The 14788-nt window shown below is 43.0% G+C and overlaps 1 protein-coding gene across 4 annotated transcripts in view; it reads right to left on the minus strand.

Annotated features, from left to right (window-relative positions):
• The window catches only part of FIG4 (FIG4 phosphoinositide 5-phosphatase), a 576719-nt gene that overhangs the window by 439188 nt on the left and 122743 nt on the right, over window positions 1-14788 (minus strand). For all 4 annotated transcript variants that reach the window (XM_068231289.1, XM_068231287.1, XM_068231288.1 and 1 more), the window contains one exon: window positions 12092-12248. In XM_068231289.1, the coding sequence (XP_068087390.1) occupies window positions 12092-12248 (157 nt within the window). The remainder of the gene's footprint in view (window positions 1-12091; window positions 12249-14788) is intronic.

The following is a 14788-nucleotide window of genomic DNA, read 5'->3' on the forward strand; positions in this document are numbered from 1 at the left end:
CTGATTCATCTCCACCTGATTCATCTCCACCCGATTCATCTCCACCAGAACCAATGCAGATTGGGCGGTCGAAATTGTCCCGGGTGGAGCAGAGGCGCAGAAAAACAGAGCAGCTCTGTCTATAATGTGCAGAGGTGGGTCATATAGTGCAGAGTTGTCCCAAGCAGTCTTTGCCTCTAGACGATAAACGTTTGCTCCTCCCTTGTATTATATCTTGGAAGGATAAGACAGAGACCACTGAAGCCTTCGTTGACTCTGGCTCAGCAGCCAACTTTATGGATTACGAATTTGCTAAGAAATTGGGGATCCCAATTTCCCCGTTGAAACAACAGATTCTGGTCACTGCAGTGGACGATTTCCCCCTGCAGAGTAACCACCCTCTGTCTCAGACCCCAGAGTTAAGGGTTACGGTAGGGTGTTACATAAAGAGAATTTACAGTTTCTGGTTTTGTGAATGACAATCTCCCTGATCATTCTTGGTATGCCATGGTTACAACTTCACTCGCCTCAGATCAATTGGGCTACAGGTCAGCTAACGAGCTGGTTTACCCATTGTTATTGTCATTGTCGAGCGAAGGTAACCTTGGGTAAAACCAAGATTCACATGGAGGGATTGCCAGATCAGTATTCAGAATTTGCGGACGTGTTCTGTCCCAAGTCAGCAGATAAACTTCCTCCACACCGTCCTTTTGATTGCTCCATTGATCTCAGGTCTGGTTGTATGCCCCCTAGAGGTCATCTCTATAATTTATCTGGGCCAGAAAAATTAGCCATGCAGGAATACATCCGAGAAAATTTAGCAAAGGGCTTTATTCGTCCTTCTCGGTCCCCAGCAGGGGCAGGTTTCTTTTTTGTGAAAAAGAAGGATGGAGGCCTCCGCCCATGCATTGATTATCGGGGCTTGAATAAAATTACAGTAAAAAATCGTTATCCTCTGCCCTAAATAGACGATTTGTTTACCCAGGTCACCAATGCTAAGATTTTCTCGAAGCTGGATTTGAGGGGTGCATACAACCTTGTGCGTATCAGGGACGGTGATGAATGGAAGACGGCCTTTAACACACCCGACGGGCATTACGAGTACCTAGTGATGCCCTTCGGGTTGTATAACGCCTCTGCCATCTTCCAAGAGCTGATTAATGAGGTGTTCAGAGAGGTATTAGGCAAATTCGTCTTGGTGTATTTGGACGACATCCTAATTTTCTCGTCCAACCTCTCAGAACACAGAAAGCATGTTAAGTTTGTGTTACGAAAGTTAAGACAAAATATGCTGTATGCTAAATTGGAGAAGTGCATTTTCGAAGTGACCTCTGTCGCCTTTATGGGGTACATAATTTCGACCTCTGGCCTCTCTATGGACCCTGGAAAAGTTTCAGCTGTCTTGGAGTGGCCCCAACCTGTGGGGCTGAAAGCTCTCCAGAGATTCCTGGGGTTCGCCAACTACTATAGGAGGTTCATAAAGGGGTACTCTATGGTGATTTCACCTCTTACCAGTCTCACCAAAAAAGGGGCAGATACTCACCACTGGTCCCCTGAGGCCCATGCTGCTTTCTCCACCCTGAAGAAACTGTTCTGTTCTGCACCCATACTGAGACATGTTGACATCACCTTTCCCTTTATCGTGGAGGTAGATGCCTCAGAAGTAGGGGTAGGGGCTGTGCTGTCTCAGCGTTCTGGTTTGCAAGAAAAACTGCATCCTTGTGCCTATTTCTCCCGTAGGTTTTCACCCGCAGAGAAAAACTACGATATAGGCAATAGGGAACTTCTATCCATCAAATTGGCTTTTGAGGAATGGCGGCATTGGCTAGAAGGAGCAGAACATACTATTACTTTCTACACTGACCACAAGAATTTGGAGTACATTGAAGGCGCTAAGAGACTTAGCCCCCGACTGGCCCGGTGGTCATTATTTTTCTCAAGATTCAGATTTGTAATCACGTATACCCCTGGTAGTAAGAACATCAAGGCTGATGCCTTATCCAGATGTTTTGAGCCCGAGACAGCACAGCCCTCAGACCCAGAAACCATTGTTCCTCAAAAGATGGTTCTGGCAGCCACTGAGACTTGGAAAGACTGGACAGTCACGTTGGGTCCATTCCAACAAGATGTACCAGAGGGGAAGCCTGAGGGGGTTATGTTTGTACCATTGCCTTTCCACTTACAAATATTGCAGCTGTTCCATTCCCACAAGAATGCTGGACATCCTGGGGCCACCAGAACTCAAGATCCCATTGCTAGATGTGCTTGGTGGCCATCATTGGCAACTGACTGCAAGGAGTATGTGAGGGAATGTGCAGTGTGTGCTAGGAGCAAACCCTCCCGTCAGGCACCTGTTGGAACATTGCAGCCTCTGCCAGTCCCGAGTGAACCATGGACCCATTTGTCCATGGATTTTGTGGGCGAACTCCCCAGGTCTGAGGGCATGACGGTCATTTGGGTGGTAGTCGATCGATTCAGTAAGATGGCCCATTTTGTCCCCCTGAAAGGACTCCCCTCGGCCCAGGAATTGGCCGATCTCTTCATCCAGCATATTTTCCGGCTGCATGGCATTCCAGAAAATATAGTGTCAGATCGGGAAGTCCAATTTGTTTACTCATTTTTGGAGGGCATTCTGCCATCAGTTAGACATGGAGCTTTCTTTCTCATCAGGCTACCACCCACAGACCAATGGCCAGACCGAAAGAACGAACCAGTCTCTGGAACAATTTCTGAGGTGTTATGTTGCTGATGCACAAACCGACTGGGTCAAATTTTTGCCGTTTGCAGAATTTGCACACAACAATCTGAAGAGTTCCTCCTCAGGATTTTCCACATTTCAGGTGGTGACGGGAAGGTTACCTAAGTTCACCCTATTGCCAGTGGCTTCTACTCCGTTTCCAGCACTGGAGAACTGGCAGAAGTCTCTGAAACAGATTTGGGGAATGGTTGAAAGAAATCTGGGGAGGGCTTTTCAGAACCAGAAAAAACAGGCTGACAAGAGACGTTCCATAGAATGGGAATTTCTTCCAGGAGACCTGGTCTGGGTGTCCACACGACATTTAGCTCTAAAACAACTGTCACCTAAGTTAGGCCCTAGATTTGTGGGTCCTTTTCCAGTGACCAGGAAAATCAATAATGTCACTTATGCCATTGATCTCCCTACCAGCATGCGAGGTGTAAGATCATTTCATGTGTCCCTGCTCAAGCCGGCAGTGCACGTGGATTCCGCGTCTGGTTCCGCGTCCAGCGCGGCGGTTTGCATGCAGCAAGGTGCAGCTGGGGTGGCTGAGCCTGTTCGTTCACATAGGTTTAGGAATGCGCGCGCGCGGAAAGGCAGAACTTTTATGATGGCCAAGGGGGAATCAGCTAACCAGGCCGGTCAGCTGACCTCAGAGCTGGTAACCATTGGTTGATCACTTTAGGGCGGCGCCTGAGAGCACTGCTCTATATATGGTTACTGCTGGCCACTCTCAAATTGTCTGCCATTGTGATCACTACGTGGAAGCACTCAGACCTTAGTCAGATCCAACAGTGTGTTTGAACCAGGAGGTCCTGGGAATTCACACTGAGCCAGATTACTTGTGTTATTATTCTGTTATACTTCAGACTAGTTCCAGGGTGTACTACTAAAAGAAAAAAAAACTGAGACCCCCACTGTTCTATAATAGTTAGCTCAAGGCGATAGCCTAAATATAGCTCAAGACACCTGAGTAAGTAACAAATCTTTATTCAAAAACCAGCTCAGAAATATAAAATGAATTAAAAACAGGCAGCCAGACCTGGTATACAAGCCCCCAAATAACATGAATATATAAACTTCAGACTAGTTCCAGGGTGTAGAGACCACGGACCTCACACCCAAGACTAGGGAACTTGTGTTATCACTCTGTTATACATCAGACTAGTTCCAGGGTGTAGAGACCATGGACCTCACACCCAAGACTAGACATTGTTTGATATTGGTTATGACCTGTTGCTTTCCTGACTATCCCTCTGCTTTCTGATTCGGTACCACGCATATCTGATATCACGTTGCCAAACCCTGCCTGACTTGGATACCGAATCAGCCTTCTGTCTTTATACTTTATCTGTCCGTGTGTTGCCGACCTGGCTTGCCCGACCTCGAGAGCTATCTCTCCCCTTAAGAGATAGTCTCCAGATCTGTCAGTGACATCCATCTTCAGGTGTCACTCACTCTCTGGTCCTTCCTACCTTCAGCCTGACTCCACCCCTTGGAGAGTCTCAGGCTGCTGGAAGGTTTCTGTACTCTCCATAGCAGTGTCTTCTGTACTGCTTAGGGTCACCTGTTCATCAGGTGGGTTGCTCAAAGTCATACTGTTACACCAAACACTCTCCATACATATCTAGAGGTGTCCAGAGGTTAGCACTATATCTGTATTATTGGTGATTCTGCAGATCATCCATAATCAGGTATAAATCTGTATTCTTGGTGATACTGCAGATCACCAATAATCAGATTCTCTCTGCGAGCTGACACCGATCGTTACACTTATAGTCCAAAAAATACAATATATTACGACACACAGTTTTTCTCCATAAGAGCTACAGTCACATGAATGCAGGTACTCTCATTGACAACCATAAGTTGGCACAGAAGAGAGTGTGAATTATAACACATCACTAAGTGGTGAGGCTTCTCCAGTAGTGATGAAATGAGAGGGTTACAGGAAAGGGCATCTCATCCCCCCAGATCTGCCAACATAAATTCATGCCTACATTACATCCAGATTGGACTATTGTAATGCTCTTTACACCGGCCTTCCAAACAAGGACTTTTTTCACCTACAGCTTATACAGAATACTGCTGTCAGATTGTTAACTAATCAACCTCGTCACTGCCACTTAAAACCGGTCCTCCTATCATGCCACTCCTACATTATGGAACTACTCACCTCAGCAGATTAGGACAACTCCATCTCTGGATGTGTTTAAATCTAGAGTGAAAGCCCACATGTTCAGTTTGGCATTTGAAGAAATATAATTTTATCTGCACATCACAGATCAACTTAAAGAGAATCTGTACTCTGAAATTCTTACAATAAAAAGCATACCATTCTATTCATTATGTGCTCCTGGTCCCCTCTGTGCTGTTTCTGCCATTCTCTGCTGCAAACCTGGCTTGTAATTGCCAGTTTTAGGCAGTGTTTACAAACAAACTAACCAGCTTCTAATAGGCTCAGCTAAGCAGAGTGTGTTAGTCACACAGAGCCTGCAGGGGGTGTGTACAGCTTCTAGCTAATCACAAGCAGCCCTGCACATTCCAGTCTGACTGCCTCAGCCTGACTGTGCCGACTATAGAGAGAAGATTAGATCATATAACAGAGATAACACAGCTACTGTGCAATTAGGAAAAGCTGCAGTAAGCCAGACCACATTAGAAAAGGCATAGGAACTTATAGCATAGAAGAAATAAAGATAAACAATTTGTTACAGAGTCTCTTTAAGACAATTAAGTCTGCAGATTATACCACCATCATGGGCCTCTTGGGCAAGAGCAGTGAACAAGCCTACTGCCAGGAGATAGAGAAGATCTGCAACTGGTGTAAGGACAATAAGCTTGTCCCTAATTCAGTAAAAACTGTAGAACTGACAATCAATGTCAGGAACAACCCCCCTTAACTCCCCCCAGCTTTGATTGAGGACACCGAAGTCACCAGAGTCCCCAGTGTTCACCTCCTGGGTACCGCCAGTGACTTCAGTTAGAAGGAAACATTTGATACCTGTACTGGGTGGTAGCACTGCATAATTCTAGGGGCACATCTGTTACTGAAATGAAGACATCTACCTATACTGCAGGAAAAACTGCTTAACACTAGGGGCACGTTTGCTACCTATACTCAGGGGGGGGGGGGGCTGCAGAATAGTGTGGGCACATCTGCTACCCATACTGGGGGGCTGCCTTATTATGTTTATTGTTGGAAATAACCTGTCAGTGGATATTTACAGAACTTTGCCATCTGCTTGAATATAGATTTGTTTTCTTGTAGCATTGAAGAACTTTTAAGTATGCCTTAAGTATAACATGCCTCAAATTTGCTTCAGGTGCTTTGCTTTCATACAAAGGGTTTTTATTAGTAGTACTAGGAAACATTAGATTTTCAAGCAAGTCTGAGGATTTTTTTTAACAAATGATGAAAAAAGGAAAACATACTCACACACATTTTACAGATGATGTCAATGAAACCCAATGACTGTAAACTTTAAGCAAAGACAGAGGCTGCATGCTTCAACTTAGAAAAATAAAAACTCCACATTGCTGAGCTTATTCATCATAATATTACATTTCATGATGGTATGCTTCTTGATACAGTGAAAAATTCAGGGATTTGGGAGTTATTCAGTAGAAGTTATGTGCTACCAAATTGCTGAAGGAGGGGTTTAAACTGGTTTGGATTTTGGATAAAGATTTCACTCAAGCTGTTAAAATTTCCCACTTAGAAGAGATTGAAGATAAGGTGAGCATACATCTGAAATAATACATACAGAGACCAGACTTCTCAATATTACATATTGTAGGTATGCTTTTAAAGATGGGCATTAACTAGCAACTTTAATGATATAGTTCTTCAACTAACAGAGTTAAATGCTCTAGTATCCTGGACTTTGTGGACCCAGTGAACTCCCCTCAACCAAGCAGGAAATGCACATTCTTCATCTAGCTAAATTTACCCAGCTAATGTTGCTTATTACTTGAATCAGGACTAGCTCTTGGCAATGTTTACAAAGACTGATCTGAATCATGTTGAAAGCACTGTGAGAATTTGCTGAAAAAGAAAATAGCCTTCTACAGTTCTGGCATATCCAGCCAACATAGGTTACATAACAGCATATAAAAAATCCTTTAAAAAACTGTTACTATTTTAGAAATATTCATGAATAAAGTTTTAAAATGTATTGGAAATATTTTTTAACAGGCTATATAAAAAGACATCTTCAGACAACAGTAGTTTACATTATTCTGTCATTCAGCTTGAGATGGACATAAACATGCACAAGTGTGGCGTGTCATTAAACATAATTCTGTACTGTAGAAGCTATAGGCACTCATTAACACATTTCTTGGTATTCAATAGAGCACTTCCAACATGCTGGCAACTCTAAAATGGTTAATGGTTGAAATATTATAGTAGACCATCAGTCTAGTCTAAAGTCTCAAGTCCCATTGTTAATAGTTTTGAGGGGAAAAAATGTATCTCAGCATGAAAAAGTTCACTGACCCAGGCAGGGATGAAAAAAAAAAACAATCAAGGTCTCTAGCTGTCAATTAATCAGTTGCCACCTGATTAATTACCAAGGACTGGTTTGTTATGGCCCGTACTCACGGGCTGCAGAAGTGGCCTGTCGCCAGCACACGTGAGCGTGCTAGCGACAGGCCGGCGACAGCTCCTCGCCAGGTCCCTCCGCGTACACACGCGGAAGAGGGACCAGCGGCGAGACGGAAGCTGTCGCCGACGTTCCTCCTCCCCCCGCCGGAAGCTTCATTCACCTCTATGGAGGTTGCTGTCGCTAGTCCGCGTACTCACGCGGACTAGCGACAGTTGCGGCGGAGGTGCGGCGGCGACTGTTGCCATGCGATTGAAACTTTCAATCGCATGGCGACAAGAGCGGCGGGCGACAGTTCGGGGTGCGCTCGCGTGCGACGGCCCATACTCACGGGCGACCTGTCGCCGCAACACGCGCGCGCCGCGTGTTGAGGCGACAAAAGTCCCTCGTGAGTATGGGCCATTAGGCTCAATTTCTTTCTCCTCCTAGGTCCGTAGAAATTTGATTGCTAGAAGAAATTGTGTATGCATCACAGATTGTAAACAAGATGAAGCTCAAGACACAAATAATGTGAAAATATATATATATATATATATATATATATATATATATATATATATATATTTACATACATACAGTATGAATTATCAGTTCAGACTGAATAACTTACAGAAATTTGCGTTGTGAGTAAACAACAAAGATATGAAGGCAAATGAGATATTCCATGTTTACTTAAAAGCATAGCAGTATTAATGTATAGAAGTATGAATATCTGTTTGTCCCCTAAGTGCTTCAAAGTGTCCTCCTACCTAAGATGTCAAAGCAAGCGGGTATTGCCACAGCAGCCTAGTGCCTAGCCTAAAAGTGTTGAATAATAGTGTGATAAAGCTCTGACGTAACTTTCAGTAAAAAAAAAAAAAAAAAGTAATATTGTCTGTCTACAAACTGAAAATTCCCAAAGTAAAGTTGATCTGCTCTGAAAGCTGCATTTTATTGCACAGCTGCTGCATTTATAAATTATAATCTATCTAGTGATCCCTTATCAGCTTTTTCAGCTCAATACAGCTCAGTTTTCACAGTTAGCTAATGTTTACTAAACATATCTGACAAAGGAAAGTAAACAAAATATAATGTTATAACCTCTTTGGATGCAGTCAGAAGCTGCCCCACTGAAGCAAGGAGCTTCCACTGAAGAAAAAAAGTGCTGCATTTAACTGTTTGAATGCTGTTCTGCTCCAATTGTTTTTGTGGTTGTAGATTTTATGCTGTAAGGGCTTGTTTCCACTAACAAGGGATGCGAATGCAGCTACCTAGCTGCATCGCATCACTTCCGCAGGCGTCTGTGTCACTTCCGCATTTCCCTCCGTGTATGGAGGGGACGGCGGGCGGATGTGTGAGAATCTGCATGTTGAATCTGAATGTTGATGTTGCTAATGGGTTAAAGAGAACCCGAGGTGGGTTTGAAGAATATTATCTGCATACAGAGGCTGGATCTGCCTATACAGCCCAGCCTCTGTTGCTATCCCAAACTCCCCTAAGGTCCCCCTGCACTCTGCAATCCCTCATAAATCACAGCCATGCTGCTGACAAACAGCTTGTCAGAGCTGGCTGTGTTTATCTCTATAGTGTCAGTCTGCTGCTCTTCCGCCTCTTGCAGAACTCCAGTCCCCGCCTGCATCCCTTTCCTCCCTGCTGATTGGAGGGAAGGGACGGGGGCAGGGACCGGAGCTATGCAGGAGGCGGGGGAGTAGCTGAGACTGACACTACAGATGTAAACACAGCCTCACAGCATGGATGTGATTTATGAGGGATTGCAGAGTGCAGGGGGACCTTAGTGGGGTTTGGGATAGCAACAGAGGCTGGGCTGTATAGGCACATCCAGCCTCTGTATGCAGATAACATTCTTTAAACACACCTCGGGTTCTCTTTAAGGGCCACATGCCACCAGTCCCTATAAAAAAAAAGAAGGGTATTCTGAAATATCATCCCTGCTCATACCTTATCTCACCTGACATCTTCCTGGAAATGTCCCTTATTTATTGGGCATTCTGTTCGTGCCCATCAACCACTCCTAGGATATTATCGAAAGAGAAGAGGCGCCAGCAGGATAACTTTTGTTTTCCATAGCATTTTAGTTAGGGGGCTTTTTGGTCCATTTTATCCCCTTACACACTCCTAGAAGTTCTGGTTCACCATGAGCTTGCTGAGTACTCTGTAACTCTGGGGCCCATAAGCAATTAACTTTTACTCCTGAGTACTTTTTCATCTACTTGTCAGTACTTTTTCAGTTGAAAGGTGCTGGAAAGTTATTTTAAATAGAAGATGAAAAATTATATCTTAGGACAAAACTTGGGAGAAAAAGGGGGCCCATATGCAATTCACATTTTCTCCAGAGTTTTCCCCTAGGGGATTTTTTCACAACTTGCAATAAAATGTATTTTAAGCCGCCAACAAGCAATACTTAATTTATTTATACGAAAATACCTTTAACCACCCTGGCGTTCTATTAGAACGGCCAGGGCGGCGGCACAGCACATTTTTTTAGATTTTTTTTTTTTTAAATCATGTAGCTAGCGCAGCGGCATCCCCCCACCCCTTCCGATTGCCTCCGGTGATCAGAGCAAACAGCAAACAGTAGCTCGCAGAGGCGCTATTCGTGCTACTGACTAGCTACTGTTTGTCCCCTATCTTATTGCCTGATGAAGCGGGCTGTGCCGGCGAAGCACGTTGCATCTTTTGGGGTACCAATAATACATTTATTTGTTTAATTCAGACAGTATTTTGAGTCTGCTTTCCGGAGGTAAGTCCACCACTGCCTCCCAGCAAATTTTAAAATTTTTATTACCTTTTATCCTGCTGGCACCTCTTCTCTTACGATAATATCCTAGGAGTGGTTGATGGGCACTAACAGAATGCCCAATAAATAAGGGACATTTCCACGAAGATGTCAGGTGAGATAAGGTATGAGCAGGGATGATATTTCAGAATACCCTTCTTTTTTTTTTTTTTTTTTTTTATAGGGACTGGTGGCATGTGGCCTTTAACCCATTAGCAGCATCAACATTCAGATTCAACATGCAGATTCTTCCACATCCGCCCGCCGTCCCCTCCACACACGGAGGGAAATGCGGAAGTGACACAGACACCTGCGGAAGTGATGCGATGCAGCTAGGTAGCTGCACTCGCATCCCTTGTTAGTGGAAACAAGCCCTTACAGCAGAAATTATTTGCATTATTCAGGTTGGAGTGAGCCTTTTGGTCCATTATATCCTCTTACACCATCATAGGAGTTCTGAATCACCATGAGCTTGCGGGGTACACATTTTAGATGTGTGTGTGTCTGTGTGCGTGCGTGCTTGCCTTATAGAACCCAACCATTACAATGGTGACTGGAGGTAAATAGGAAATGGTGGCTGCTCAATAATCTATTTTGGGAAGGAGGAGAGCCCAAAAAATGAATTTAGTGCATATGATCTTGGTGTGACGTTGGAGAATTAAGATGCCTGGGCCTTCCATTGCAATAGTTATCAATAGAAGAGATCGTCAATGACATGCCAAAAATTCTAAATTGCATGCAGATTTCTTACAAATCGTATGCAGCAAGGGATTGGGTCAATCAAAATAATTTTCATGGCGAGTCATGCAAGACAGAATTTTTTGCATAACATGACCATCTTTAATCAGTATTTTTGGGGATCAGGAAAGTGAGGATGATTTTCATTATTGTTAGAGTCAGGATTCCATGGAATAAGAGTGACAGCGGCAGCGGCGGTGGGCGGGCAGCGGGGGCTGCGGGTAACCAGGAAGAGGGCTACATAACTTGAAGGTGGATCATAAAGCGCATTAGCTGATCTTCTGTAAGTGGTCAGCACTTGGATCCGGTGAGCGGCTAACAGTATTATCATATTATTGGTGGAGGGCCATCACGTTTCTGGCACTGTAGTGGTGGAAGTGCTACACTGGATGTTGCTTGTGTATAGTGTATAGAGTGTGTATAGAGTGTAAACTGGATCACGCTATGTCCTATTCCTGTTTGAGTTTCAGATAAAGGCTCGATTGGAGACCGATGGGATATCATCAAACACGCGTTTTTAGCTGATCTATAATACAATCAGCCTGCAGTTTTGGTGAGAGTACCCAGTGTGGATTTGTCTGTTTGTTTGGAGTTTATGAAGACAACCAGAAATTGGAACTGTCACTATTGATTAGAAATTGGAACTGTTACTACTGATTAGACTTGATGTTGAGCGCCTGCACAGAAAATCACTATACATTCAAATAGGGTGGTTACCCCCCCACAGTGTGGCGATCCATATATACGGAGGGACATTTATGACAGTATTTTGTACAGATTGCCTTAAATTGCAGATATACAAATTTTACATTGAGGAGCGCTCATAGCCACATATAGATTTTAAGAGTAGTATTGTGCCAATGAGACATCTGAGCTAACCTAGCAGCTAAATAGTAATGCCAAACTTGAGGAACCGCCAAACCTCCTGCATATTTTGGACTATAAAGTATCCTGTTTCGAACTCTTGGGCGTTTACTATTCCAAATGAAATTGTTAAATAGAGTTTGAAATACCAGGAGTTTTGATTTAGCGATAAATAGGGGAAGTGCTCTGACGATAAAAAGTAGCTTAGGGCTGTATTGTTTTTCTATGGTTTTTCAAACAAAAACATTTGAAACGTAAATGATTATGCATGTCTTTTAAAATCAGAGTTCCGTGAAAGCATTGACAACATTTTTTTCCTGAAGCAGCACATTTTAAAATGCACATGTCTTCAAAAAATGTTTTATTTGTTGTATTTTCTTTGTGCATTACCTGGCTTCATCAGGATGGGCAACCCGGACAGAGTCATTGGGAATATAGATCGTGCTAGTATCTTCAATTTTGTAGATTGCATGACCTCCGATGTCAGCCATTTTTCTTCTTTTGGTGATCAGTACTATGTAATACCCTTCCAAAAACTGGACAAAGCCTGCAACAGATATAATACTATTATTATAGAATTTCTTAATGTGGCAAAACCATCACAACTCTGCACTAAAACATTACAGTAATATTATAGTCATGCCCAGGCTTTAACAACTTTTAAACTTAAAGCCATACCAGGGGAAACAAACTCACAATTAAATATTCCATTTGACTTCTTCTTCTGAATGAAGCCAATCCTGATGTAATTTCCTCCTTTACTCTTTTTTTATCTCTTAGACACTGCACTGCTATATCTAGCTGGCTTTAGTAAACACATGAGAACAGTATAGATCAGATTTCAGCAGCTTCACACCAAACTTCCCTCAGCCAATCAGTGAGAAGTAATGTGGGAGGGGTGATGACAAACTTCCTTCTCTTCGAAAATATACCAAATAGAGCCAGTCTGACTGAGGTAAGATTTATTAGAGCAGAAGCATTTCGGATTAGAGTGGAGTGCTTGAAATCCAGGGTAAGGTTTCAGGCTGAATAATGGACACAGAGCGGTGGGTAAATGGAATTTGATTTTGTGATTTTTTTTGACAATCCAGCATTAAGATAAAACGGATCTATTATTCAGCATGCACATCCTTTTCACACTTTGAAATAAACAGACACACAGGTAGAGGGATGATATTAGATATCTAGGGTTTTACTAGCCTTACTCATATTAAATGTTTATAGCAGTATGGTTTTCCTTCTCTTACTGCATGGCACCAAGATAGTATGTCACTTGTGAAATAAGTCCATTGGTAAAATCTGCATTCAATCCTTGCATTACCAATTCAAAGCATCTGATGCAGTGTATAAAGAGCACTCCACCACTGGACTCTAGAGGAGTGGAGATGTGTTATGTGCAGTAACAAATCTCCCGTCGCATAATACAATGGACAAGACTGGGTTTTGTGGGTGCCAAGACACCCACATTTTCCTGATTGCATTGTGCCAAGTGTAAGGTTTGGTGGAGGGGAAATTATAGTGTGGGTTGTTTTTCAGGGGTTTGGTTTGGCTCCTGAGTTCAAAGAAAAAATAATTTTAAATCCTAGGAAATAAAGACAATTTGGACAGTTTCATGCTCCTGTTATAGAAATAGTTTGAGCATGGTCCCTTCCTGTTCCAGTATGTCTGCAAACCAGTGCATGAAGAGAGAGTCCATAGAGTGATGGATGAGCTTGTTTGGAAAAAAGTAACCTGCACAGAGCCTGGATTGAAAACAGACAGAACATTATTTTTAAACATGTTATATTGAATAAGCTTCCCAAAACATCTCATTAAAACTGCATAAGCAAATACAATTCTATGTAGAATCAAAATGTAGAGTTATACGGGGGGGTTATAGGACCACTATCTCGAAAAATTGTAAACATTTAAAATACACATTAATACATACAAATAAAATGTACATTTCCCCCAGAGTAAGATGCACTATAAATAATTTTACTCCTACGTTGCTTTCACTTCCAGGAAGTAGTAACAATGTGACGAATCAGGCAGGTTTTTGACTAGTTAATCTCTTTATGGGGGATTCTCTGTATTTCCTTTAACTCTTGAGCTCACACTATGATTTATCCTGGATCCTAATGGGTTTTGCAATGCAAGTTTCCCTGATTGTATTTTCACTGTCTGACCACTACTACTTGGGACTCGGGAAAAGCAAGAGGACTCTCACTATGGGCTTAGGAACATTAAACACCCTCAAATTCGATCCTAGTGCAACATTGCAGGGAATGAACACTGTACAGACACATGGCTCAGGTATACTAGAGTGACATGCACTGTTTTCATGGTGATAGGAAGAGAGATGAACAGGACAGGTCACGATGGATCAGATTATGGCAGGCAGGGAAAGCCAGAGAACAACGTGCTCACTCGTTTGTGCCATTTGCTCGCAGTAAGCCGACTGTGATGCTCCTGCTAAACCCCAGCCCTCCATGCCCGGCACGCACCCTAGCGAGACTCTAGTCCCGCACAACTTAAATGGACAGCAAAATACTCGGCATTCATTTTGAACTTATAGTGATCGCTGGGTAGTACTACTCCACATCCTGGTGGAGGCTCACAACTGCTTCCATGCTTAAAGGGGTTCTTTCGCGAAAAAAGTAGGCAGTTAAAAAATGTGACAGATGACAGGTTTTGGGCCAGTCCATCTTTTTAAGGGGGATTCTCAGGGCTTTCTTTGTTTTCAACAGCATTTCCTGAACAACAGTTTAACTGCCAAAATAGCAAGATACCAGCCAGCCTCCCTAATCACCTGCACAATATTATGTCAGTTAGATTTTGCAACTGTTGTTCAGGAAATGCCGTGGAAAACACCGAAAGCCCTGAGAATCCCCCTTAAAAAGAAGATGGACTGGCCCAAAACCTGTCATCTGTCACATTTTTTAACTGCCTACTTTTTTCGCGAAAGAACCCCTTTAAATGCACATTTGCATAGCCTTATCTGTCTATTTGTCTCTTTACTGTCTTTACGGACTACGGTCTTTTTATGCTATTGTCAACGTCTTGCCTGTCTTTCTTTTCTTTTGCCATGCCACGTGAACCACAATT

The sequence above is a fragment of the Hyperolius riggenbachi genome, chromosome 4 (assembly GCF_040937935.1).
Source record: "Hyperolius riggenbachi isolate aHypRig1 chromosome 4, aHypRig1.pri, whole genome shotgun sequence".
NCBI classification, from domain to species: domain Eukaryota; kingdom Metazoa; phylum Chordata; class Amphibia; order Anura; family Hyperoliidae; genus Hyperolius; species Hyperolius riggenbachi.